The following is a 27,205-nucleotide window of genomic DNA, read 5'->3' as shown; positions in this document are numbered from 1 at the left end:
TATTTTTACTACTTTCGATTTATTATTAATGAACAATTTTAAGTATTTTCATAAAGAAATTAAAGCTAATGACACCAAATCTTCAAACAAAAATGGAGTTCGAGCACTTTTCAACCACTAAAACGGCAATCCGAAGTTTTGCTTATCCTTGATGTATTGAGTCTACCTTATTAATCGCACAAAAATAAGTAGGGTTCTATATAAAATATTGAAGTTTTGGGATCCCGAAGCATGATTAATCTATGGTCAAAGTACGTTAAAAAATGTAAAGAAATAGGGGTTAACCAAAAAAAAAAAAAAGCGGCCCTTTAGCGCAGTAATTTATTGCGAATTACTGCGCTAAAGGAGTTAACGTCGCCGTTACAGTTAACTTCTTTAGCCCAGTAAATTACTGCGTTAAAAGTAGTTTTGTCATCTTTTTTTTTGTTGGGGTATTTTGATTCAAAAGCACTTTTTTGAGGTCATTTTGGTTCCGGACTCTATTTTTAACTTGTTCTAGAGCCCGTTTGGATGGGCTTATAAGTTGGTCAACTTATAAGCCCTTTTTAGCTTAATGTGGTGTTTGGTTACCAACTTAAAATGCTAAATTTAAGCTATAAAGTGCTTAAAGTCACCCAAAAATGAAAAGTTGGGAATCCTAACTTTTTTTTGGAGGGCTTAAAGTCATTTTTGTTGACCATGGAAATTACTTTTATATCCCTTATATTTTATTTTAATTCCCAAAGTACCCTCTCAGCTAAAGCCCTAAAATTCACGATCTGTTCCTCATTTCTTCTACAACAACGCAGCCTCCACGATCTCTATTCATCATCTTCTACAACAGCACAGCCTCCAAACCCAGTGGTCCAGCTGGTTGGTTCTACAACATTGCCACTAAAAAAGCTTCATCTGATTACTCTGCTTGGGCTGCTAAACAGACTTTCAATCTTGGTGACTATTTGAGTAAGTTTTTTTAGCACCCTTTTTGGTCTTTGTTAGTTCTTGATTGATGAGTCTAGTCAAATCTATATGGAACTTCTATTATTTGATACTCTAATTAACTTTTCCTAATGTTGCTGAGTTTTTTAGCAGTTTTAGGGAGAGAGAGATAGCAGGATGATTTTTTTTTTTTTTGGATAAAGATTGCTCCTTTTTGGATTATTATGATTGGTGGAGCTGAATCTGCTTCTGATTTTTTTTTTTTGGTTTTGAAATCAAGATTACTCCTTTTTGGATTATTGCTTGTGCATTTTGGGGAGATAGACTTGTTAATAAAACTTATAATCTTGGCTATTATAAACCTGGAGCTACTAGACATCATCTAAATAGTGACTGATATGTGTTATGCCTTTATTTCAAGTATATATATTGTTGAAATTTTTAAGAATGTCACAAAGGAGTAGTGAGTCCAGTGGTACCTTGAAGTTCCTGGATCCACCTTTGAGTCTAAGGCAATTACAGATTCTAGTGAAGAGTCTTGAGAGATCAGAAGTTTTTTTGACTTGCATTTGTGTGGTTCTTGCCGATTACTTGGAGATGTAGTACTTGATTAGGTCTTACGTTCGGGGATCCTGAAATCCTAATGACTTCTGAGCTCAAGAATGCTAATTAATCAAATCTGCTTTTCTGCTGCTACATCTCCTCGCCCATGTCATGTTTTAGACTTCTCCGACCGGTAGAGTAGTTCAGTGGTACACAATCTTTGTGGTTGATAGATCTTGTCCTTTATTCCGTCCATTTATTTGATTCTTAGATCTCGAATGTTAGTACATAAATTAAATACCACTGGCCAGAGAAGTTAGAATATGTGTCGGATCATTGTTCTGATGAAGGAGGATGTGCTTTTAAGTCGAGGAAGACATCTTTATGGAGTAAAATGATGGTTGAAAAGTTTTGCTAGATTGCTCTTTTTTTCATGTGGCAATAGCATAGACAGATTTGGGCATTGTATAGAGAATTCAATGTTCCCTTGACCTGCTCTACTAATGGTATAGTTGAATCTAACTGATATTCTTAACAAGAAAAATGAAACTAACTAAATTCTATTGATTTCCCCTCTACATTCTGCCGCCATAATTCAAACAAATGTCATAAATTATTGTTGTGTAAAGCTAGTTTTGGAAATTTTATGTAATTTGAGGAAAATGGACGCTGAACTTGCTTTTCTTGCTAGAATCCTCATGTGATATTTTAAGATGAAGTTAGTTATAATCGGGTGATGTCTTATTTCAGTCACATGTCATCTGATCCGCTATCTCCAAATATGTTGTGAAGTGATTAGATTAGATTCAAGTGAGATAAAATATAAGACATATGTTGCAATGCCGTTCTAGTGATTTTGATGCATTAGATTGCCTATGTGATTAAGATGCTTAAGTGATAGTTGTTGTTTAATTTTCTAATCTTCAAGTTGTACTACTTCTTGAAGTTGACTTCTCCCTACATTAATCTTTTTCCCCATTTATATATTACAAAAGTAAACTGAGTTTAAGTGATAGGGGAAGTTTATAATTTGTTGTCTGCCAAGTGTTGTTTGTGAAGTGATGTTGTAGGATGATCTGATTTTCCTTGGAAGCCAAGATCATAGGAGGCTTTAAATGCAATATGGATAAAACTCTACTTTACCTTTATCTTCATTTGTGTTAAAGCATTTTCAAACAAATATGACTGCAGTGTAAGTGCTTTTTAACAACAATGCAAAATACAGTAAAAGATGCTGCTGCGGCGGCGGCTGCTACTGCTGCGGCGGCGGCGGCGGCTGTTGTTGCGGCGGCTGCTACTGCTGCGGCTGCTGCTTCCACTTCTTCTTTATTATCTCTCTATTTTGGTATGTGTACAAAAAGCTGTGACTAGGGAATTGTGGCTGTGTGTTTAGTTATTGGGCTGCCAACATTATGATGTTGCAGAGTTCATGAACGTTTATTTCTCCTTTCTTCATATTGTTTACATTCAATCATGCCGGAAACTAGTAAAGCACGAAGTAATGCTAAGTGGGATGATGATGCCAACATTAAATTTATAGATTTGTGTGAAAATGAGATTAGACAAGGACGTAGACCACACACTCATTTAAATAGAGATGGATGGAATAATGTTGTTGAAGAATTCAATAGAGCCACGGGAAGAAACTATGATAAAAAACAAATGAAAAATCATTGGGATAACCTGAAAAAAGATTGGATTCTTTTAAGAAGTTGATGAGAGGGGAGACAGGTTTAGGATGGGATGCCACGAAAAATACAATTATGGCAGATGATGATTGGTGGGAGCGAAAAATTAAGGTACATCTCTCACATTTTTCTACATGTCTTTCTTTTTTCTTTCATTGCTAAATTTCTTGGTTAGTTTAAAGTAGTTTTGATTTTTTTGTTACAGGAGGATGATCGATACAATAAGTTTAGGAAAATAGATCTTTCACTTATATGGTATCGCTATGATGCGTTGTTTTATGATATTGTTGCTACTGGAGAAAGAGCACGTGCAGCGAATCAAGAACAAATGTCTGGCATAAGAGTAGATCTTGATGAAGAAGGAACAAATAATATTGGTGGCTATGACAAAGAACACTTTATCAATCCTAGTGATGAAGGGAATGATGAAAGTGATGATATACAGAATGTGGATTCTATTATGTTTCCTAAGCCGTCACTTAAAAGACGAGGTTCAATTGATGATACTGGCACTAGCAATCAAGTAAAAAAAATAAGGCAAAATCTGGTGCGACATCAATGAGAGAGGATATACACTCTCTAGTGGAGTTTATGTTTAGTAAAAACACTGCTACATTCCCTTCGGTAGATAATCCCGTCATCGATAAGTGTATGAATATGTTGGCAAATTTTTCTGATATTCCTGCTGGGAGTGGAAAGTACAACTATGTTTGCAACATGTTTCTTAAGAAGGATGTACGTCAAGTATTTCTTAAGATGGAAACTGATGAAGCTCGGAAATCTTGGTTGGAGTATAACTATCAGTTACACCTTGAGAAAATGGGCTGATTGCGTTGCTATGGTTAAATGTTTTTATTGTTTAATGTTCGAACATTATGGTTGTGCGTGTAAACTTTACTTATTGCTTCTTGTTTAGACATTGCGGTTGTATCCCTAAATCTTATGGGTGTACGTGTAAACTTTATGTATTGTTAATGTTGTGTTGACGTTGTGGTTGTATCCTTAGACCTTATGGTTATTGTTGTTGTGTTGGCTTTAATGAATGTGGAAACTTTATGTATTGTTGTGGTTGTTTTTCTTTGATGGAATAGTAATTTGAGATTTACAATGTGATTTTCCGAAGATAGATATAAGTGCATTGAAACGATGGAGTTTCTAAAAAATCTTGAAATTGGGTTGTTGGAAAAACTTTCATTCTTTACTAATTTGAGTCATTTCCATTTTCAGTTAAATGGAGAGTTTGGATATTAGCAATGTGGTATCTCCTCATTTAAGTGATTTGTTAGATGACGAAGATCAAGAACTAGAAGAGATTCGGAGAGAGCGAGATGCGAAGGAGTGGATGGCTTTATGTCATATAACAGGTAAATACATTTTGATGTATTGTGAAAAATACCTATGCAAAGAACCTTGTCGTACATCAATGCGCTCTGGAAATGAGTTTATTCAAGAGATATTACGAGGAAATGAGACTCGTTGTTATGAAAATTTCCGACTGAAGAAGGCGGTGTTCATTGATCTATCCAATGACCTAACTGATAAATATGGGCTTAAACCCACTCGTGGAATGTCTATGCCTGAAATGTTAGGCATATTCTTGATGACTTGTGCACATGGAGTTGGAAATCGAATGATACAAGATATCTTTCAACATTCTGGAGAGACAAATCATAGACACTTTCATAGTGCTTTAAAGGCCGTTTGTAAGCTTGCAAGAGATATCATTCAACCACATCCAAATTATAATGATGGTTGCGATGCTCAAAAGCCATGTAAACAAAGATATCTCCCTTTCTTTAAAGTAAGTAACCCGTTTATGATAATTTGTTATTCTGCATTGTATCTTTACTACCCTTATATAACAAAAGCTTTATGATAGTTTCTTACCCCTTAGAATTCAACGAGAAAAAAATGGATTCCAAGTTTCTTATTTTACATTCACTTCTTGTAGGACTGTATTGGAGCAATTGATGGCACACATGTTAAAGCTAGATTACCGCAAGGTCAAGAGATACCATATATTGGACGTAAAGGTTATCTGACTCAAAATATTCTCGCCATTGTTGATTTTAATATGTGTTTTACATTTGCATGGGCTGGGTGGGAAGGAGCAGCTCACGATAGTCGTATATTTGCTGAGGCCCTTCGTAGAGAAGAGCTCAACTTTTCACATCCACACGGAAACAAATATTATCTAGTTGATGCAGGATATTCACACATGAAAGGATACATGGCTCCATACAAAGGAAATAATGTAAGATATCACCTAGTTGAATTTCGCCGCGGTGCAACTCGACAATTGCGAGAGCCAAGAGGACGCATTGAGAAATTTAACTATTTACATTCTTCTTGTAGAAATGTAGTAGAGCGCACATTTGGAGTTTGGAAAGCAAGATGGTCTATTTTGAGAGACATGCCATACTATCACATTGACACACAAAGGGACATCGTACTTGCTACTATGGCCATTCACAATTATATTAGAAAGAAATGCAACGTGGATGATGCATTCCAAACAGCCGAGAATGAGAGCTATATTCCATCGGTTGATTCTAATGATATTGGCATAACTTCAAGAGCTAACAATGTAGATGTCGAAGATGTAGGAGAACAAAATGATGTCTATTGGATGGGGTTTCGTGATATGATTGCTAGTGACATTTCTAATGCTTGATGCTTGTATTATATGAATATTTTCCACTTCTTGTATTTATAGTGGAGTGCTTTCGGTTGTATTAACACTTTTATTAAGTACATCTTATGCATGTTGCAGGCTTATAGTTATAATGTTAGTGTTAATTCCTATATAATTACTTTGTCTTTACAACGAAAAATAAAGATTTATGTAAACGAGAGGCAAAAAAATAGGGGAGTAAGAGAAAGAATAAGTAATGAAAACGCATAGGAGATAAAAGGATAAAACATTATAAAAGGAGAAAAAGTTGGAATGAAGTCCAACATCGGACATTGCATTTCTCCAAATATTTGTTAACATATTTTACTTTTCTTTTTTATTATTCCTAGACTTGGATTGAATGGTTATTGAAGTCAAATGTATAACTCAAAGAGAAAAAGAAAAGAAAATATTCAAATAAATATAAGATTAATCCAAGTTACATGAGAAATTATTTTCTTCTTTTCTAAAAAAAAAAAAAACTCAAAAGTGTCAATTTGTAAAATCATTGTCTTTCGCGCGGGCAATTTCACTAGTAATGAAATAAATCAAGAAGATATTACTCCCTTCATTCCAAAATAAGTGTCTCTTTTAGCTCATGCACCCCCCTTAAGTAACATGTATTTATAAAAAATTAACTTAAATAAACATTTTATAGTGAAAGTGATTTTAAAATATAAATTACTTTTGATTTGAATCAACTTTAGAGTTTAAAAATCTTTTAAATCAACTTATTATGGTGTTAACAGCTTTAAGGGTATTTCAGTCATTTTGACAGAAAATAAGTGCTTAACAACACTTATTTACCAAACACATCGACAACTTATTTTCAGCATAAGCACTTTTATCCAAACACTCAACTGCTTATTTATAAAAATAACTTTCAGCACTTAAAAGTTCTAAAAACATTTTATATATAAAAGTCACTTTTTTTTAAGCCATCGCAACGGACTCCTAATCTTTTATTGGGAACTTGAAGTGGAGCCGAAATGTACCATCCCTAATTAGTTGCCAATTCCTTTCACTTAATTCATGTTTGCTTGGGAATACAAATTCGAGACAAACTCTGCAGAATTCTCCGCCCCCGCCCCTTGCGGCTTTGCCCACAATAAAAAAAAAAAACTTTTATTTTATATATTGACGATGTAAAAACATTTATTAAATTATATTACTTATAAGATAGCAACATTTTTTTTTTGATAAACATTAGTAGTTTGTAACAAGATAAAATAGTACTCTCTCTATCCCAAAATATGTATAACCTTAGCAAAAATCACGAACATGAAAAAATCAATAAACATAATGTAAAGTTTACTGAATATTTATTTAGAATTCCTAATGAGAGACTTATTTTGAGACTAAGGGAGTAATTAATTTGTGGCACTACATTATAATATGGTACAAAATTTTTACACTAGCAATCTTTATTGTAAAAATATATTAAAAAGAAACAACAGAACAAAAAAGCACGTGAAAGAGACATTAAAAAGAGAAGATGCTCTTTTTGTAACCATATTTTTCGCTATGTATTTATTGAGTTGGCATTCGTCAAATCTCAAATGTGCTACTCCACTAACCATAACTTTCCAAATTGGAAAACTAAAAATTAAAGTGTCGCTATCCATCTATAATTATGATTTTGAGCGTGTATTAGTAATCTTATAAGACACTTAGCTCGCACTTAACAAATTCAAATTGAAGAGGAATCTTGGACGCGTTTTTCTTTTCAAGGAGAAAAAACAAAAATTTTCTTGCCGCTATCCTTTTGTTTTCTAATGCAGCCAAAATTATTAATTTTAGTGGTAATATGTACAAGTTCAATAGTCACTATCTCTCTTTTCTTAAAAAGCTAAAAAAATATAAAAAAGGAAATTCTCAATTGGACCAAATATTGTGTAGAAATACACCGCATTCCTTGTTTTTCGGGTCAAAAAGTATCCATTAATCTCGTAATTGGACTCACACTTCAGTGTCACTCTTTCTTTCTTTCTTACTTCCACTCTATTCCACTAAGCACTCTTCTTTATTTCTCCCTAACTAATGTGAAGAACTTTGCTATATTCGGATCCAGGTTTGTACTCTTCATCGTTCACTAACTTTACTTGCTCTTTGTGGACTTCACAGTTGGAAGTTCGAGCTTACTTGCAGTTTTTTTGTGTTGTCATTTGAAGTGTTTTAAGGTTTTTTTCAGTGGTTTATTGGTGCTTGTTAGCATTTGAGTGCTTAAGCTTTTGGTTTCTCTCTCTCTCTCTCTCTCTCTCTCTCTGCTTGCTTTTGGGGTTTATGGAGTTAAGTGAGTTTAGTGTTCTAGTATTTGCTAAGATGTTTGTTAAAGCTGATAAAGTTTTGTGCTTTATGTATGCATAATGTTTCTTTAAGAGAAAAAGAAAAAAGAGTTCTTTTATTATGAGATTTTTTTTTTTTTGATTGATAAGGGTTTAATATGAGTGTTTTCATGTATATAGGATTTATTTATTGACATTTCAAGCTCATCAACTTCTCATATCCGGTTGTGTTTTTTTTTTTTTTTTTTTCAAAACTTAGTCTATGTGAGTTTCCCAAAGCATAGGAAAGGAGGAAGGTTGCTACAGGATCTAGTCAGCCTAAAAATAGGGTGACAGCCAGCATGAGAATATATTTTGACCACTGAACTTGTAGAAGGAACAGATATAGAAGGTTCATACAGGCAACCCAACTAACTTGGGTTATAGGTGTAGTTGATTTAAACGTATATAACTTTTTGCTGGTAGAACCGTTCTATTGTTGACTTCTAATAAACGCGATTGACCTAATTCTAGATCATCTTCTGGAATCGTATAACTGTTGAAAGTGAGTGACAGTTCCTTGGAACTGTTTATTGAGTAATATATTTTGGCCCTTTGCAACCACAATTGGTGTCGAAAGCACAAAAAGAGAATCTGTCCTGGTGCTTAAAGTTTTTCGAATGTCGTTTAGCTGTAGATGTAATTTATTTTCTGCTTTTGTTTTTTGTTATTCTTTCCATAACAAGCTATCTTTGGTGTTTGTTAATTATTGCTATCTTTACAGGGTTGGAAGGCGTTTTACAGAACAGGCAAAGTTGGTCTAGGGAAGAACCAGTTGTGATATCTTGATTTCCTCGTGAACCTTCAGCTCAGAGTTCCATTCCCGGAGTAGTTAGACAGAATTGGAGAATTCAAAAGAATGGAAGAAATACACTCTCAATCAGATCATTATATGTCTCCATCTTCTACAGCAAGTAGTCCAGCTAGTAGGGTGCCATCAAGTAATTTCTTCTACTTGCGGAAACCTGGCACACTTAGACAACCAATTTCATTTGAAGATTCACCTGTTTGGGATGAGACAGATATAGAGGTCAAAGAGGACGAAGGAGGTGATTCTATTAATGCTGCGACTACGCCACCCTCCCCTTCCCTGTCAAAGGTCAATAGTGGTTCCTCGCCGTCTCCTTCTTTACCGGAGAGGGAAGTTATTACAAGGAAGATTGCAGGAGCTTCTATTGCCTGGAAGGACTTGACTGTAACTATAAAGGGAAAAAGAAAATACTCTGATAAGGTGGTCAAGAGTTCGCATGGTTATGCATTACCTGGAACAATGACTGTCATCATGGGTCCCCCCAAGTCAGGGAAATCAACACTCTTGAAAGCCCTAGCAGGTTTGTCGTATTCAATTCATAGTCAGCTTATAGAAAAGCATCCAGTTGTTTATATGTGATTCTGAGCTAGTTTTCTTTCTCTTCTTTAGGAAGGTTACCTGATTCAGCGAGAATGTATGGTGAGGTGTTTGTAAACGGGACAAAAAGGCACATGTCGTATGGTTCCTATGTATGTTGTAAGCATTTACTTTCGCTTGTGGTCATGCTTGTATTCTTAATACGGATGTCTGGACTGTGGACTTTGATGACCTGTTTTATAGATTACATTAGCTGTTGTTCACTCTGAACTGGTTTTTGGACTTTAAAATCATAATCACTCTCCTATTAATGACTACTGGTTCAGTGAGTCAATAGCCCCTTCTTTCTCAATTTAGTTCATCGACCAATCCTTTGGCTCTCTGACATAAGGTGACCTGTGTGTTCTCTTTGGCAAGAAGATGTCCTTTCACATTTGAAGCAAAACATTCATGCAACTGCTTCTGATGATGTGGTATAATTTCACGTATCCAGTGTTTGGAAATCCCTTTTCCCATTTTTTATCCCATTTGAATACGGCAATGAGGCTTTTTCGCTGGTTGAGTTAGGAGTTGCTGGTGCGAATTTAGGCCTGTGAACCCCTTCCTATTCCCAACCTTTAGATTAAATAGTTCTTTCCATCTCGACAAATGGTCCTTCTTTCCCAAGGGGTTCTGTAGACCATATTTTCCATAGGTTTGAGCACACCTACAAGCATCTCCTCACATAATCCAATATGGACATTGGATAACAATAGCTGAAATATTTAAGGTGGTAGCCTAACCACCATGTTAATATTAAAATACATTACAGTTTACTTTGTTTGAACTAGGGTTAAGAAGTGTTGGTACTTTTGGGCCTTTTGGAAGAAAACTTCAATTGAATCAAGTAGGTTGGGAAGGGGGCAGTTGTTTTCTTTGTTTTGTCAGCGTGTGCCTGCTTGACATTTAAAGTTTGCTCATTGGCAGGGATATGTTGACAGAGAAACTACTCTTATTGGATCATTAACTGTGCGTGAATTCCTATACTACTCAGCTTTGCTTCAGCTTCCTGGTTTCTTTTGTCAGAAAAGGAGTGTGATGGAGGATGTTATAGATGCTATGTCACTGGGAGATTGTGCTAATAAACTTATAGGTGGCCACTGTTACATGAGAGGCCTTCGCAGTGGTGAGAGAAGGCGTGTCAGCATTGCCCGGGAACTTGTCATGAGCCCACATATTTTATTTATCGATGAGCCCCTTTATCATCTTGACAGGTTCTCTTCTTACTCGTTTAAAAATCACAACAATTTTTATTGATCGTCATTGAGTTTACATTGACATATTCAGTATCCGGAACTGTATTGGTGATCTTCTTAGTGACTAGATCAAATTGCGTACTATGTTCTGTAGCTGCTGTAGTAGCTAAACAGCCAAATATTTAGTATGTTCTAGTTTTTCTTTCCAATAAAGCGTAAAAAATACTAATGCTCCATGTTTATTTGACGAGTAGGCATAAAAATTGATTTGCTTGTCTTGTCTTGTATGCATGTGGTGATAGAGAAAGACCGCTTCATTTATTAAACTATTGAAGTATGTCTGTAAAGTTGGGATATATCAAACTATGCTGAAAGTTTATATGATTTGAAAGGTCAATTAGTAATGAAAAAGGTCAGTAAATATTTTAGCATTAATGGGTAAAAAAAAGGCTACAAGCTTTCTTTGGGAAAGACCCGCAAATGAAGCCTAGGGTTGCTAACTTAGGGAATGTAGGTCTCTTCGAGGACTCAGTTACCAGAAGAGAATGTGAAGGTTCTTTGATTGGCTTAGTACTGAAGTTCGTCTGTCATACATGAAAGCATCAATTTTAAGGGTTGAGGGAGTACATGTCATTGATGGTGATTTTCTTATTTGATGGTCTGGAAATTGATATTTCTGTAGCATATTCAAAATCAACTGTAGGGTTCCAACTGAATGGATATCTCTCAGTAAAATTTTCCTTATTAATTCTCTGTGTTTTTGACTTGCTATTCTTTGTGATTGAGACTTGATGCTCTTGGATTTCTTCTACTTATCAAAAATAATGAACTACTCTAGTTTAGCTGATGTTTAATCCTTGTTATGATTAGCGTTTCTGCACTTCTGATGATGGTTACATTGAAGAAGCTTGCCAACTCTGGCTGCACTCTGATATTCACCATTTGCCAAAGCAGTACTGAAGTATTTGGCCTTTTTGACCGAATTTGCCTCCTATCAAATGGAAAGACATTGTTCTTTGGTGAAACATTGGCTTGCTTACAGGTAATTTTGCCTTGGTATGCTTCTTTACACTGTCCATCAGAGGCGGATCCAGATTTAAACTCTATGCATTCAAACTTAAGATTTTTAGTGTAAACCCGTCGTATTTTAAAAGTTATGGGTTCATGTCTACTATTTATTGCAGTTTTAATAAATTTTTACACATAAATTTGCGCTCCGCGTCGAAAGTTGGGGGTTCAATGGAACCCCCACCTAGCATGCTAGATCCACCACTGCTGTCCATATTGATTCAGGTAAAGGGTTGGTTTTCTTAGCAATCATGACTGCATCAAACAAAAGCATTCAATAACGAATGATATTATTTTTGCTGCAATAAGGGAGACCCAGTTGTGGGTGTGGTACTGTGGTTTATCTGAAAAGAAGAAGTCAATTGTTAGTCAGATGGTACCCTATTTTAAGAGAAAAAATGAGCCCATGCAGTTGAATTGGCTGAAGTTCTTTATTTATTTTCATTTAAAGAAGCCAAGAATGGCAATATTGAAGTAAATATTTACTAAGTTAGGATGGTTACCCTGGGGAACATGATTTTCGCTGGAGTAATGATTTGCAGGATAAGGTTGTGTCAGTTGGACATATTTGAAGTGTGAGCCTCCGATTTTCAAAGTCCAATTGTTGCTTAGAAGCTTATTGCCCAATAAAGGTCCCTACATATAGCTTCTTATACGGTTTCCTTACAAACTAGAAGAAATCAGTAAAGTTCAGTTTGTTGGGTTTCTGACAAAGAGGAAATTGTCTAGAGAAATACTGGTGAGTGGTGACAAATTTTCCAAAATGACTAAATGTTTCAGAATCCATGGATAGTGGTTGGAAGAAAGAAAAGGAGTTCCTCTGAAAATCAGCCAACGTTAACGGGGATTCAGACAGGACAGACTTACTTCAGGGGGCATGGAGGAAGATTAGTTCACCAAGCGTGTGCACAATTATGAAATACTACTAGAAATTCATAGCACTTAAGATGTTTATTTTCTGGTCATTATGTTTTGAATCAGTACTCTGTTCTTAATGTTATTGATTGTTAGAGACTAACATATCATTTAATTGTGAAGCACTTCTCGAATGCTGGATTTCCTTGTCCAATTATGCAAAGTCCTTCTGATCACTTCTTGCGTGCTATAAACACAAAATTTGACAGGATTATTACGATGTGCAAAAGCTGGCAGGTATTTGCTTATAAGCATTCAAAGCTCTTTTTGTTGTTTTCTTTAAAAGCTCAATCATAGTGGTTAAAGATAGTGATTGTTGAAAAATAGTTAGGATGTTGGAACAATTATAACTCAGTTCATTGTGCTACCCTTTTCTCCATATTCATGCTATTATTTTATTATGCTGGGGAAAGCTCTTTGAGAAAGGAACAATTTTTTTTTTATAAGATGTAAAATGGAAGTTCAAAGATTCTTGTCTGTTCTCTGGCCACCCTATCTCGTACCCCTCCCAACACAAAAAGGAAAGATGTTTGTTCAAGTTTGTGATTTTATCATCTCAACAGGATAACCATGGAGACTTATCATCAGTGAGCATGGATACTGCTGTTGCTATACGTACCATTGAAGCAGCTTATAGATCATCGGAAGACGCTGCTGCTGTTGAGACAATGATAGTGAAGCTTACTGAGAAGGTATGTTTATTTATCATAGAAAAAGAGAAGGTATATTTGTAATAACGAAACTTACCGAGAAGGTATTTTTTTTCTTTGTTGTCACTATTGACATCACGGGTAGTTACTAATGACTATGCTCAATCTTTCTCAAGACCTTTTCAAAGTGTAAAGTGGAGATCTAACTGATGCACTCTTTAATGTGACCACTAGACACTAGGAAGTTTCCCATTCTTGATATGGACCAACTATATACATAAGCTATTTATACCTGTGTGGTGTGTGCTTTGGGCAGTGATATAATTCGAGCATTCTGTTGAAGGATGCTCTTGTTGGCTTTGGTTTTTTTGACAAACTAGTTGTCCTCAATTATCATATTCTTCTTGTGTGAATTGAAGTTTTTGGTTTCATTAGGGCTAGAATGGAGCAGAAGTCTTGTCACTGTCCATTTCAAATGCTATTAATATTAGTTCCTTAGTCATACTAGCCGAGGGTCTTTCGAGAACAGCCTCCCTACCTTCCAAGGTAGGGGTAAGGTCTGCGTACACTTTACCCCCTCAGACCCCACATTGTGGGATTTTACTGGGTATGTTGTTGGTCATACTAATTTCCTTATTAGTTGCCATGTTTTCTTCACTGCCGTATTTCCTTTTCATAACTACTTTGCTTTGCTGTACTGGAGCTGAGGTCCTTCGGAAACAACCTCTCTACCTCCATGAGGTAGGGGTAAGGTCTGCTTACATTCTGCCATCCCCAGACCCCACTTGTGGGATTACCCTGGGTATGTTGTTGTTGGTCATTGTGTACTAAAACAATTTATTGTCCTTGCTATTGTCTTAGTACTCCATAAAGAGTTATTTATGCCAATGTGTAAGTTAGAGTTTCCTCCAATCTTTGTTCCTTGCAATACCAAATTTCTTATAAAGTAGAGGCAATTTGACAACCTTATGAAGTATTTTTAAACTCGACGCATTACTCCCTCTATTCCAACAAGAATGACGGGATTTGGAATAAGAGGGTCATACAATTTAGTTTCCGTCTATTTCATACATTGATTTCTAATCTTTTTAGAAAATAATTTGTCTATTTAGAAACTACATAAAAAGTCTTTACGAAGGAAAAAAAAAATACACAAAAACTACTGTAGGTCACAATCTTTTATAATTAAAACTAGCTCTAGAAATATTTGATAAAATCATTCTCAAGTAAGAAAAAGTGGCTTAAAGCCTTAAGAGTGTTCGGTAAGGAAACTTTTAGTGGTCAAATGACCATACTTACTGCCCGAGCTTCAATATAGTCTCTTATCTCTTGTTTGTATTTCGTCCTTACAGGAAGGTCCATCTATCAAAAGAAAGGGAATGGCAGGAAATGCAACACGAGTTGCAGTTTTGACTTGGAGATCTTTATTGATTATGTCAAGAGAGTGGAAATATTATTGGCTAAGGTTGATTATCTGTATGTTTCTTGGCCTTTGTATTGGCACTTTGTTTTCTGGATTGGGGCATTCCTTGTCGTCTGTCACGGTAAGCTAATAACTAAAGAACCAAACGTGTCTCTTTCCTTTTGCATATGTCTAATTCAGTAGTACATTCATATGATGTTTGTGCACCAGACCCTCCAGGTTTTGCTGTTTACACAGTCCATGAAATAATCAACTAGTGACTTGATATTGTTGTTTTTTTTAACCTGATGGTAAATATTTGCCATTAATTGCTCTTGTTTTCAGTATGCAAACTATGACATTTTTTTTTTTTTTGCCATGCAGATAAGAGCAGCAGCAATATTTGTATTTGTTTCATTCACCTCTCTGCTGGGCGTCGCCGGTGTACCTGCACAGTTGAAAGAAATCAAGGTGATGTCAGCAACTTATTCATGTTTCCTCTGGATAATGCACAAACATGCTTCTATGAAACTATTATATGTGAACGTCATGTTCAAAATGAATCCAGTACATGTGTGTATTTAAGAATCAAGGGTTGTTTGGTAGGCTGAGAGTGGACTATACACTTTCTTATGGCCATATGGTATGCCCAAGGCATTCTCTTCACAGAAATGTGATCCTCATTCTAGGCTCTTGTTCAATCTGATGAACTAAACATGGGATTCAAGTTAAAGACCCCTTACCACATGGGGTGAAATGTAGACAAATACGAAGTTGAAGTGACTAAAATTCTCAAGACTAGGGTTTTCCAATAGCTGAAATATCTGTACTTATCACTAGGAATGTGACATTTCTGGCTGTTTCAATCTCATCAGTCCTTGCAAGTTACAAGTAAGCTTTTGAACTTGATTTCGCTGAACCAACCTAATTAACATCATGATGCCTTGCAGATATACACCTGTGAAGAATCAAACCAGCATTCTGGGGCATTTCTTTTCCTACTTGGGCAGTTTTTTGCCAGCATCCCGTTCTTGTTTCTCATCTCCATTTCCTCAAGTCTGGTATTCTATTTTCTTATTGGGTTGCGGAATGAGTTCAGCTTGCTGATGTACTTTGTGCTGAATTTCTTTGCGTGTCTATTGGTAAATGAGGGGCTGCTACTGCTTGTTGCTTCCATTTGGCAAAATATCTTCTGGAGCATCTTAGGTTTTCTGTCCATACATGTAAGTTCTGCCTTAAATCTTACTTGCAAGATATGATTTACTGTAGTATGAGTTAACACTACATTCTTTGCCTTTCTCTTTGATGTAATATTATCATATTCGATTGATTGGAAAATATGCAGTGATTGGGGCTTCCTACTTTGTCGTAAGGGTCAATTTTCTGATAAGGGGAGTCAGGAAGTTGGTCATCTGAAATGTTTGCAGTTCTAGTGTTATATAGGATTCTTTGAGCAGGAGTTTTATTTAATTATCATTTGATGTCATTCGAACGGCTATCATCTCTCGTGTTTCAGGTGATAATGATGCTTTCCACTGGCTTTTTTAGAATCAGAAGTGCTTTGCCTAGACCAGTATGGATGTACCCCATTTCCTATATTGCTTTTCATACCTACTCTATGCAGGCAAGTTTGAGACTTGGCTAAAATTCTCAGTGTATGTTCTTGATCACTGGTTATCTATCAGGGAAATTATATTAATATTTCGTTTACCAGGGACTGTTGGAGAACGAGTACGTCGGAACTTCTTTTGCAGTGGGGCAGGTGAGAACCATATCTGGTTACGAGGCTCTGGAAAATGTATATGATATATCTGATGATAGTAACTCTAAGTGGAAAAATTTACTGGTACTGTTTGTTATGGCTGTTGCATACAAAGTTCTTGTATTTATTCTGCTGAAGTGTTGTATCAGGAAAAATCTCTGTGTCCACAAACTTTTCATGTGTAACCAAAATTCAATGAATTACAATTAGATGCTATACTATAGCAACTTCTGTTTCAGTTTCTTGGGTTTTATTGCTTATAAATTTGGCAATTTAGAGCATGGATATCAAATCTTGGAACAATGGGAAGCTAATTTGTCTTCTATTCCTGGTTCAGTTTATACTCAGGAATCAGCAATACATAAAAAATATTTTCATTTAAAAAGGAGAAAAATGCCCAGAAATTATTTTCCTATAAATATTTCAATTTTGATTCCTTATCACTTTGTTTCCATCAACACTTGCAAACCTATTAAGGACTCCTTCTCGACTTGGTGTGAGACTGAGTCATACGTAAAAATAAGAATAAAAAGTTTAGTTGTCAGTTGTTAACCTCTAATGATGCTATTCTAGCTTGACCTACGCAGTACGCATCAATATAAATAAAATTGACATAAGTTATTATTGCACTGCAAGTATTGAGCTGTCCCAAAAAAAAAAAAAAAAAAAAAACTATTTCTCCTCTGGATGAAAAGATTTATGCATTCCTAAAGTACATACATCAGGAAAACAATTTGTTTAAAAAATAGTTCTGTTCAAATCATTTGTTTATAAAGATGCTGATTTTTTTTTCTTTCTACCAAACGTCATCTGAGAAAAGTGGAAACTACTCCACCAATGATGTTTTTCAAAAGTTGAAAACATTACCTCTGTTTGGACGAAATGATTTTTTTATAAAACTGAAAAAGTTTTCCTATAATTAACACTTCTTGAAACAAACGCGTGAAATTGTTGATGTCAGAGTTGGGAGGCAAAAATAGAAGCAGAGGCGGATCCAGAATTTAAATTTTATGAGTTTAATCTATAGATTTTTAGCATTGAACTCATTATATTTTTAAAGTTAGGGATTCATATCTACTATTTATTACAATTTTAATAGTTTTTTACACATAAATTTAGACTTCGCGTCCAAAGTATGAGGATCGGTTGAACCCCAACCTTATAGGCTACATACGCCCCTTTATAAATGTACCAATAATTCAGAAAAAAAAAAATACTAAGGAAAAAGGAGGAATATTCATTGACAACTTCAAAGCGAGTTCCACCAAACGGGAAGAGCCAAAATAACCAAACGTCCTCACGCCAGAAGAAAAAGAAGGAAAAACAGAAATCAGAAACGAGGAAAGGAGCAGATTAGTTGATATTTGGAAAAAAAAAAAAAAAACACTTAGGTATCAATAATATATATCAATAGACAATAATATATAGATTAATTATGCATAGTTTAGTCATTTATGTATTAATTATTCTATTTTATATCTTTTATTCATAAAATAATATAAAAATTCTTTCATAACTTATACTTATGTATTCTTATTAGTTATGCATGATCATAAGCTAGTATCAACACCATTTTTAGTGTGCTGAATTTATATATAGCAACTAAAATGTTACTCCCTCCGTCCCAAAATAAGTGTTATCGGAGCAAAAAAAAAAAAATTTATCTCAAAATAAGTGTCACATTAGAAATTCAAGACGAAAATTGGCAAGCGCTTCCAATTATGGCCTTAACATTAAAAAAGTAATTCTATTTAATATTGTTCAATTCTAAAAAAATATCTAATAAATAGGGATAGTTTAGTAAATTTCATATTGTATTTGTTAATTTCTTAATGGACGCGATATTCTATAAGGTGACTCATATTTTACCAAACATTGTACTAATTTTAATAGCACACGGATGATTACTTCCTAACCACCAACCAAACGACCCCTTAATGCAATCGTAAAAGGGTAATTTGCCGGATTGCCCTTCGCTGGGGGTGATCTTTAATTTTTACCCCTCAAAATGGTGGTGTTTAAATTCTGCGCTTCAGGCAGAATTTCGCTGGGCAGATTCTGCCTTGCGATTTTTTTTTTTTAATTGAGTTAGAGTTCAAACTCACAACCTTGGTATTAGGCCAATTTGAAGGGTAAAAAGGGCTATGTGCAGTCCTAAAAAAGGAAAAAAGGAGGAAAATCCGTTGACAACTTCAAGGCGTAGATCAGAGTTGACAGTTCAACAGCATATAAAAACCCGGGTGCGCGCCAAACCTACCGAATTCCCCCCAAGTTCACACGGTGGTCCACGCATTTCTTCTTATTTACGACACTGGTAAAAAATGGACGAATATTTTCAATTGAATTTCAATTTCAGCTAACTGATACGTCGGAATCTCATGGCTGCGTCGTCGTTTCTCACCGGCGAGAGAGCTGTAGTAGCACTCTTCATTGGTTGGATTGTCTTTTCTACCCCTCATTCCCTTCTCTTCGAATCCCTCTCCCTTTCTCTCCTTTCTCTCCTTGCCCTCTCCGTTGAGATCTCCGTCGACGCCTCTTCTTCAATTCCCCTCTCTCACTTCTTCAATACCAGGTTTGCTTTTTTATTTATTAATTTTATGCTAACCACTGCAATTATTACCCCGTGCACTATTTTTTATGGGCCGGGTCGGGTCAAAATATGAGAGATAGAAGAGCTTAGGAGTGAAAACATGTGAAGTTGCAATCGCTCTGCTGCATCTTCAATTTTACGCTTTTACATTGTTGTTTTTGCTTTGATTAATGTTGTCATTCGTTTGATTGAAAATTTGGGGTTAAGCAGGCCTAATTTCTGAGTTGATTTTTTTTTTGGGTTAAATGTGGTTTTTGTTTCTTGTACTGTTTATTTATTTATTTAGTGTTGCTACTGTTTTCCAGGCCTGGTGCTTCATCAGGGATATTTTTGGGGGCAGTAACGCTGCCTGGGCTTATGGTGTCGAAGTTAGTTCAAATGTCAAGAGCAGTATCTTTAAATCATGTTGGAAGTGAAGGTAGACCACTCATTTTTTTTAGCAAATTGAGCTTTTGTAGTTTGACTACTTACATTATTTTATCGGGAGTGAATATTTTTCACCTCCCCCCCCAGTCCCAAGAAAATATTACAAGGAGTGGACCACAAAATTGCCACAATAACAAGGCAACCTTAGTTGATCATAAATCTGGACTGTGTTTAAGGATTCATCCTTCGAGTATCACCTCAAAGCGCTCAAACCTAATTCCTTAGTTCCACAACAAGATCATAAACAAACCGGAAGAAAATTTGTTGATCCCATCGAGATGGTTCTCAAGTTTCTTGAAATGGATTTTGGTTGTGTTGTGGGAACCATTAGCAAAGGTGAATTCCCAGAAAAGGATTGTCTGCTTCTGCTAATATCCCAACTCTCCTTGGTTATGCTATTATTGCTGCATCCACCAAAGTTAAACTTCCTCAGATATTAAGAATTTTGCAATGGAAAAGTGTAATTGGTTATACCATTGCTTTAGCATGTTGTCTTCACAAAGGACTTCCATTTTCAGCTTTTTGAGAGCATGCTTTTCTTTTGATTCAAGCTATCATTTTGGTTACAATCATCTATTATTTTTCTCAGCCTTTCGGAGCAAAGACATCGGTTAGAGCATTATCATATTGTGCTATAGCCTCAACTGTTTTGGCAGGTCAAATTGTTCCCATCCTTTTTGAGATTTCATATTCCTCTTAGCATGCGATTTTCTTTTTGCAAGAATGCCGCAGATCTGGAAGAATTTTCAGAATAGAAGTATTGGGGAACTAGATTTTTAACCTTTTTTATGAACTTTGATGATTCCATGGTTAGAGTTTCTACCAGCCTCCAAGAAAAAGCTCCAAAGACACCATCTTGAGTCAAATTATATTGTATCAAGCTCCTGCACCTAAGAAAGGGAGGAAGATAGTTTAGAAATTTCAGCTTGGTATGCCGTGTATGACATTGACACTTGGTTCTTTTGCACTATGAAGCTCACTGAAATGATACTCGAGCATGTGATTCCCTTGAGAATCTGTCATAGATTTGCTTAGTTGAAAATATAGATTGATCCATGTCCAAATTGACTCTGAGACCAGTCCTCTTGAATTTTGTACTTGTTGCATGAAATTCAATGACACGTAGAAACAAAATGACTTCTTATTACTTACCCTCCATCTCTAAAATGCTATGTTCGAACCACAGAAAAATCATTGTAAACTGGTTCTTGCAAGGATAACACTTGTTGATGAGCAAATAAGCACTGTTTAAAAAAAAATTGATTAATTCAAATGAAGCAGTAATGACAGTGGAAGTGCAGTATGAAGAAGGATAATTGTTCTGTAAATTGATAAGTTTTTTAGTACTACTTTTTGTATTTATGTAGCTTACTATTGCATCTCCTATCTCGAAATATTGTTAAGTTATTTTCTATTTTGTGACATTCTACATGGAAAAACCCTGTCTAGTAGAGGAAAGGTATAATCTTGCTTCTGCTTGTGTAGCTGAGAAGAAGCGTGGTTGTTTTTTTACATTTATTCACCTAATAGGTCGATTTCCATCAGTCACTTCAAAGTATTGGCGAGTTTGTATTCAGGAATTATGTTGAATCCTATCTTGCCTCACCTGTATGACTGACTTGTTTTAGTTTTGACCTTCTAACAGAGCTTGAAAATCTGCAACTACTGTATTGGGTGACATCTGCAAGTTGCTACACTGTGCTAGCTTATCTCTGCTTCATTTTTTACCATCAATCAGACAGCAAGAATTGTGTCACTTCTCGCTGTAGCTTAACTTGTATAGCATTGTATTTTGGAGTCTGCTGTGTGTCTTTTGCTGTGAAATCTCATGGTGGTAGGTCAACTTCTCCTTCTTTATGTTCACCTTTTGATTCATTGGTCAACCCAAGAAGTTGCTGATAGCTATGCATTCCTAAACAACTCTTGGTGAACTTCTCCTGTAGGGTGGTATACAGCAGCTATCTTATTGTGGCTATTCTCTCATGGATTTGCAGCAGTAAAATTGATTCAGAATATTCTCCACACTTTTCCAGCATGCGCTTCAATTGGTTGGTCATGTTACTATATTTGTTACTTTACTAGATCCCTAGCATCACAAACTACTAAATTGCGCACTTGATATGAGGGTCCACTCTGTTGTGCAAGAATTCAGTTCACATTCCCTCTCCAGTAATCACAACAAAACTAAGATTTCTCGGGATATTGCTATAGACAATGTGAAGCAATAATTGTTTATCCAGAGCTTCGTTCTGCCTGTTTTCCTGCTCCGTTGGGTCATGGTTTAAACAATTGATGGATACAGTTATGTATCTGCTGTATCCATTCCGTTGGTACATATATGTTGATTTGTACCCATAGCAGATTCGTAGCGCTGACTATTGTAGTTCCACCAGATGACCAAAAAAGGTAGTACGTAAGACTGATGTTATCAAGGCTAGGTATAATATCATGTAAAGGCAAAATACCAAATATGAAGGTGTATCAGCCGATCCTTTTCAATCATTTAGGATTTCTTTTAAGCCTGTTTTTCTTATTCTTTTCTGATGATATCTTGTAGTTGATCTTTCAGAAAGGAATGTCTAAAAATAAAAAAAATAAAAAAGATTTAAAAGTTGACAAGAAACTTTGGGCTTTTTAAACTTTTCTTTAAAAGCAGTGTGGTTCGTGTCGAATTTAATATGCCTTTTTATTTAAAATTCCTATAATGGCTCTAAAACTTGATATTTATTTGGAAGCATCTCTTGCCTTTTAGAGAAGATTAAAGCAATTTGGGTATTATTGCGTCTTTATGTTGCAGGATTGGGTTTTATTCATTGAAATTATCTTACCTGACGTTTGAAATATAATTTCGATACATTAGATGCAAGTTTGAATGCGCTCTTAGCAGTTATCTACATTAAAATAATTATTCAAATAATCACGTCATAGTTCACAAATTATTCCTACTAATAGTTATAGGAATATTTAGAGCCTATATGTAGCTAAAATGCATTTTATCTCCAATCTGTGGGATAAAGACCCTCTGATATCATATCTGATTCCACGACTTTGAACAATGTGTCGGATATTAAGTTGCACTGTTAGAACATATGTTATTCCACACAATCTTGCACTGTTAGAACACGCTTTAATTCCACACAATCTTTATTTCTTGTTATTTCAGAGATCAGAGCTTCAAAATCATTTGATGTGTCCTATTTAGTTTCCTTGTTTGATGAATGGTCCTCTATACAGTAAGTTACATTCTTATTTCTCTTCTTAGGAGAAGCACTACTGGTTACTGTTGGCCTTGTTATCTATTTTGGTGACATGCTAGCTGGTACTGCTGCTAAGGTTAGTTTCTCACATTTTACTTTCTCTGATAGTAGATGATATAGATACCTAACAAGCAGTGATTTTTCCGTGAACAGTCCCATGGGTACTTTACTGCATCTAAGGTAGTGAGTATATCATATGGAATCCAAAGAAGTGAAGTTAGTGTCATTATTCAGGTATTGTACAAGCTGTTAGTTTTCTAGACTACCCTCTTCTTTCCGTGTTAATAGAGTAAAAGGTTTCTGATTCACAGTATTAATCACGAAATGTGGGATTCAACTGGGTATGTTGTTGTTGTTGTTGTTGTAATCACGAAATGTAACTCTATGTTCCAGGGATTGATTATTGGCCTTCTTCTTTTCCCTATGCTGTTCAAATACGTGCTTCAAATTCTGGAGCGGGTCGGCTTGGCATCTTCTAGAGATAGTGCAGATAATCATATAAGGCGATCTTTTGTGTTCTACATTTCCCTCGCATGTGTTCTCATTATAGCTATACCATCATGGATGCAGCTTGTTCAAGATTTTCATGTGCACCCTTTTCTATGGTAAGCTTCTCTTCAGAACCTATTTCTGTCGGATAATTGGATATATTATGCTGCATTTTCTTATTGTGTTGCGTGATTTGGTTAATGTGCGTTTAGTGGTTTGTAGGGAGCTATATGCTCTTTCGTTCATACAGTGACTAGCTCTCATATCACTTTACTATGAATTAAATCATATATCTTTTTTTATTTTTTTTATTTTTTATTACATAGCGGGTAGGGGAAGGGGAAATGGGGGAGGGGATTTGAACCCTCACCAACAAGGTGAAAGTTCAGATAGCCAACCAACTGAGCTACTAGGTCCCTACAAATCATATATCCTTTACCTCAAGACATATAAAATGTTACTGTCTTTTGTTTATATTTTGTTTTCTGTGTCTTCTGATTGCTGCAGGGTATTGGATTTTGTTCTATCAGAACCACTTAAAAGGTTGTCGCTGTGTATCTATTGGTTGGTTGTTATTTATGTATCAGTTATCCGATTTTACAACATATCTAAGAGCAGTAAGATTGAGAGGATTCTTCTTCGAAAATACTACCATTTAATGGCTGTTTCAATGTTTGTTCCTGCTCTCATATTTCAGGTGATTTGAGATGAAATTCTTTAGGCTGTCTTATTTTTTATTTTTATTTTTATGGGAGTTGTGTTCACCATCTATATCTTTCTGCAGCCGAAGTTTCTTGATCTAGCTTTTGGTGCAGCTTTGGCTGTTTTCTTGATGTTGGAAATTATACGAGTAAGGTTCCACTGCACTCTTATCTTGTTTCTGGATATTGTAATGCAAAGAATGTTCGATGAAAAAAAAAAAAAAACAATAAGAACATTTCCAGTGTTAATTGAAAGAAGACATAAAAGCAGAATGTCTGTCACATAGATCACTGAGGGTGGTACATTGTATTCACTTTCAAGCTTGTGCACACTTTTCAAATGAAGCAACCTCGTCAAGTGGACAATAGCTTAAATTCACTTCATATACACGTCTTTTTGACTTTGATGGAGCTTTCTTGACACTTGGAATATCAATCAATCAGTATATAACTGAAGTCTGAATAGTTTGTTGCACTTACATTTCAGACATGGAAGTATGTATAATATACTTGTAAATGCGAATGTACTAATGTTCTTTTTCTTTTTCTATGTTACCTAAGTTCTTGGTAACTTCTTATAATTTGTGGCAATGCTTAAACAATTTATGACGCTGTTGACATGATACTTCACAATATTTGTCATGCCTTTTGGGATAGATATGGAGAATCTGGCCCTTGGGACAGCTTGTGCACCAATTTATGAATGCATTTACAGATCATCGTGACACGGATCTTCTTGTTGTCAGGTTTGGAATGGTTCCTTCTAGCATGAAACTAGGTGCAGCATATACCTCTTGTTAACTCTAACCATTTGCCTTCCTTCCACTTTCAGCCATTTTTCACTCTTATTAGGATGTGCGCTTCCTATCTGGTTGTCCTCTGGTTTCAATGACCGACCATTAGCCCCTTTTGCTGGGATTTTGAGCCTTGGAATTGGAGATACAATGGTAAAGTTACTAGTCCTTGCTTGTCCTGTACCTTTCTCGGTGCACTAGTATAATCCACTTCGACAGAACCCACTTTATGCTTGCTTAGAACATTGTGAATTGTGCAGGATAATTAAAACCTACCTTTAATCTCTCCTTATCTGCTCATATCTGAAAATTAGTTTTTTTCCTGGACCCTCAAGAAAATTAATTTTTGATATATTAGCTACTTCCAAAGTACGAAGGGATACTTGGGTAAATTTATTACTAGTGGAAATTTTAAGAAGTTTATGGAATACTCCACTCAAAACTTGTAAGACGTCAATTATTGTGAATCTATATAGACATTCACTTAGTATAGATACTTCTGTAACAATGCTTATATGCTTGTGAATACCTTGTATACTATTCTTGAATGATGCTGTAAACAATATCTCTTGTACTTTTTCTGCTATCTTTTAACTTTGTCAGATGCCACAGCCTTTTTTTTTTTTGGGTGTTTGTACATGTTGATGTAGTAGTCTCAATTAGGAAGACATCCTGCTAAGTTCACCATTTTATATATGCTGGTGTGTGATCTATATATTCCTTCTGAAGATCTCCTGAAATTTTGGGGTTCAAGCATGAGAGGAAGTCATAACTCTAACATGCTTGAAAAGTGATAAAATCTGGACAGGCAGTTTTCCATTAGATCACGCCTTAAAAAGGATTATATTGATGTAAAAGGATTGGTGTCCCCTGATCTCTTGGTAGAAGGCTGTCCTGCTGTTGGCCTGTGGCTGGCAGACCTTGCTTCCTATTGGCATTCTAGAAGACTAGAACAATCAAATGTGGTGAACAACAAATTCTTTTACTTCTGCAGGGGGGAAAGGAACTGCTATAGTGAAAACAGGAAAAATAGTTAGTTTGTGCAGTAGAGAATGAACTTAGAGCTGCTGGCTCATTATTGGTTGTCATTTATGCACTGTTAATTCTAATTGTAATCTTCTATCTAGGCATCAGTGGTTGGATACAAGTATGGGGTCCTCCGCTGGAGCAAAACTGGCAGTATGTCTCTGTTCCCTCTCTTGTTTCATCATTGCTTCTTTTGTATCCCCTCACCATCTGAATCTATAAATTCTCTTTGGTAGAGAAAACAATTGAAGGCACTGCTGCTGGCATAACGTCTGTCCTGGCTGCATGCTCCATTCTACTTCCACTTCTAGCTACAACTAGATACATCTTAGCTCAGGTATCTCTTCACCCCCACCCCGCCTGCTGCCCAAGCACATGTACGAATGGGAGTCTGCATGCATCCCCGTTCCGACCAAAAATTGCTCCTAAATATGCGTATTTATGAGAAAGGAAATTATGTCGTCATGCTTCTATACCATTTGCAGTTATGCAGCTTAAATCCTTTTTTGGACTGATGCTGAAGAGGCATACTTCTGTGATAACCTTAAAATTAATCCTTAATGGCCCGTTATTATCCAAATTCATGTAGGTTTCATGTCTACTTGGGGCTGAGTCCTCAAATTGATGTAGGCACTGAAACCCGTGAACTTTGCGCAACCTCACAAATTTCCCTTATATGAAATCCAACTATTGATAAAAATCTCGTTCAATGAACTCTCTGGTTGATCTTTTGATGCTGTATTGGCAATTATGCAGAACTGGTTCTCTCTTCTTTTCGCGGTGACAATAAGTGGTCTGTTGGAAGCCTATACTGCCCAGCTGGATAATGCCTTCATACCTCTGGTGTTCTATAGCCTTCTCTGTCTGTGAACACCTAATTTGCTGAAACTTTAAACTATTTTCCTGAAAGACAACATGGTGATCTTTCAACGGTATTCGTTTGAGCACACATTCTTTTTGTAGATATTACCGCTGTAGAGTTACTTGAGATATACAATAGGCTGATAGGAGAAAAGGCAAAAAGCTACTCTTTTTGTTATCTATACTAGATGTAGAATTTGTTTCGGGAAAAGTACAAGTAAAACTAGTTTTGAAATGTTGTACAGTTGTAACTTTTGCCTTTCATACTTCATCATCCTCCCATGGTATGGATGTAAATAAATAGTAGTCAATTAGAGTTTACAGGCACTACGAGAGAAGTATTTGTCGAAATTTCCATGTTAATTACTGGTATTTTGACCTTAACAAGCAGTACTTCATGATTGAGAATTCTTTCCCCGTCAAATGTATAATTATATTGAAGTGGATCATTATCTTCAGTCAATTTTGTTTTTTTCTTCTTCTAATTAAGCTGCTCACCTCTTGTTAATATGAACATGTGAAGTCCAGGATACA

At 35.7% G+C, this 27,205-nt stretch overlaps 3 protein-coding genes and 2 pseudogenes across 5 annotated transcripts; all 5 read left to right on the top strand.

Annotated features, from left to right (window-relative positions):
- Positions 1-2,771: 2,771 nt before the first annotated feature.
- Positions 2,772-4,092, top strand: LOC132626236 (L10-interacting MYB domain-containing protein-like; annotated as a pseudogene).
- A 288-nt stretch (positions 4,093-4,380) lies between these two features.
- Positions 4,381-5,823, top strand: LOC132617572 (uncharacterized). Its single transcript, XM_060332617.1, has 2 exons — positions 4,381-4,950; positions 5,101-5,823. The coding sequence occupies exons 1-2, from the start codon at positions 4,381-4,383 to the stop codon at positions 5,821-5,823; spliced, it is 1,293 nt and encodes a 430-aa protein (XP_060188600.1).
- A 1,911-nt stretch (positions 5,824-7,734) lies between these two features.
- On the top strand, positions 7,735-16,765 carry LOC132604711 (ABC transporter G family member 3-like). 3 transcript variants are annotated; one of them, XR_009568839.1, is made up of 12 exons: positions 7,735-7,894; positions 8,872-9,478; positions 9,568-9,647; positions 10,462-10,748; positions 11,601-11,772; positions 12,837-12,950; positions 13,277-13,405; positions 14,716-14,907; positions 15,150-15,236; positions 15,716-15,988; positions 16,314-16,389; positions 16,480-16,668. XR_009568839.1 is itself a non-coding variant. In XM_060318247.1 (12 exons), exons 2-12 carry the CDS (start codon positions 9,007-9,009, stop codon positions 16,735-16,737), a joined length of 2,172 nt encoding a protein of 723 aa, XP_060174230.1. In that variant the 5' UTR covers positions 7,735-7,894; positions 8,872-9,006; the 3' UTR covers positions 16,738-16,765. The 3 variants fall into 3 exon arrangements, 2 of the variants coding, with proteins under 2 accessions (XP_060174230.1, XP_060174231.1); XM_060318247.1 differs by having other exon boundaries at positions 16,282-16,389; positions 16,480-16,765; XM_060318248.1 differs by lacking the exon at positions 7,735-7,894 and adding an exon at positions 7,942-8,057 and having other exon boundaries at positions 16,282-16,389; positions 16,480-16,765.
- A 1,979-nt stretch (positions 16,766-18,744) lies between these two features.
- On the top strand, positions 18,745-26,958 carry LOC132604678 (dolichol kinase EVAN-like). The gene is made up of 14 exons (XM_060318246.1): positions 18,745-19,099; positions 19,423-19,535; positions 21,189-21,377; positions 21,487-21,591; positions 22,806-22,876; positions 22,954-23,034; positions 23,194-23,405; positions 23,797-23,986; positions 24,074-24,139; positions 24,648-24,736; positions 24,823-24,937; positions 25,912-25,963; positions 26,047-26,147; positions 26,567-26,958. The coding sequence occupies exons 1-14, from the start codon at positions 18,906-18,908 to the stop codon at positions 26,678-26,680; spliced, it is 1,692 nt and encodes a 563-aa protein (XP_060174229.1). The 5' UTR covers positions 18,745-18,905; the 3' UTR covers positions 26,681-26,958.
- LOC132604695 (mannose-P-dolichol utilization defect 1 protein homolog 2-like) lies at positions 19,542-21,181 on the top strand (annotated as a pseudogene).
- Positions 26,959-27,205: the final 247 nt, after the last annotated feature.

Source organism: Lycium barbarum, chromosome 1 (assembly GCF_019175385.1).
Source record: "Lycium barbarum isolate Lr01 chromosome 1, ASM1917538v2, whole genome shotgun sequence".
NCBI lineage: Eukaryota > Viridiplantae > Streptophyta > Magnoliopsida > Solanales > Solanaceae > Lycium > Lycium barbarum.
The sequence above is the reverse complement of the archived record's forward strand: the minus strand, read 5'-3'. Positions and strand labels throughout refer to the sequence as shown.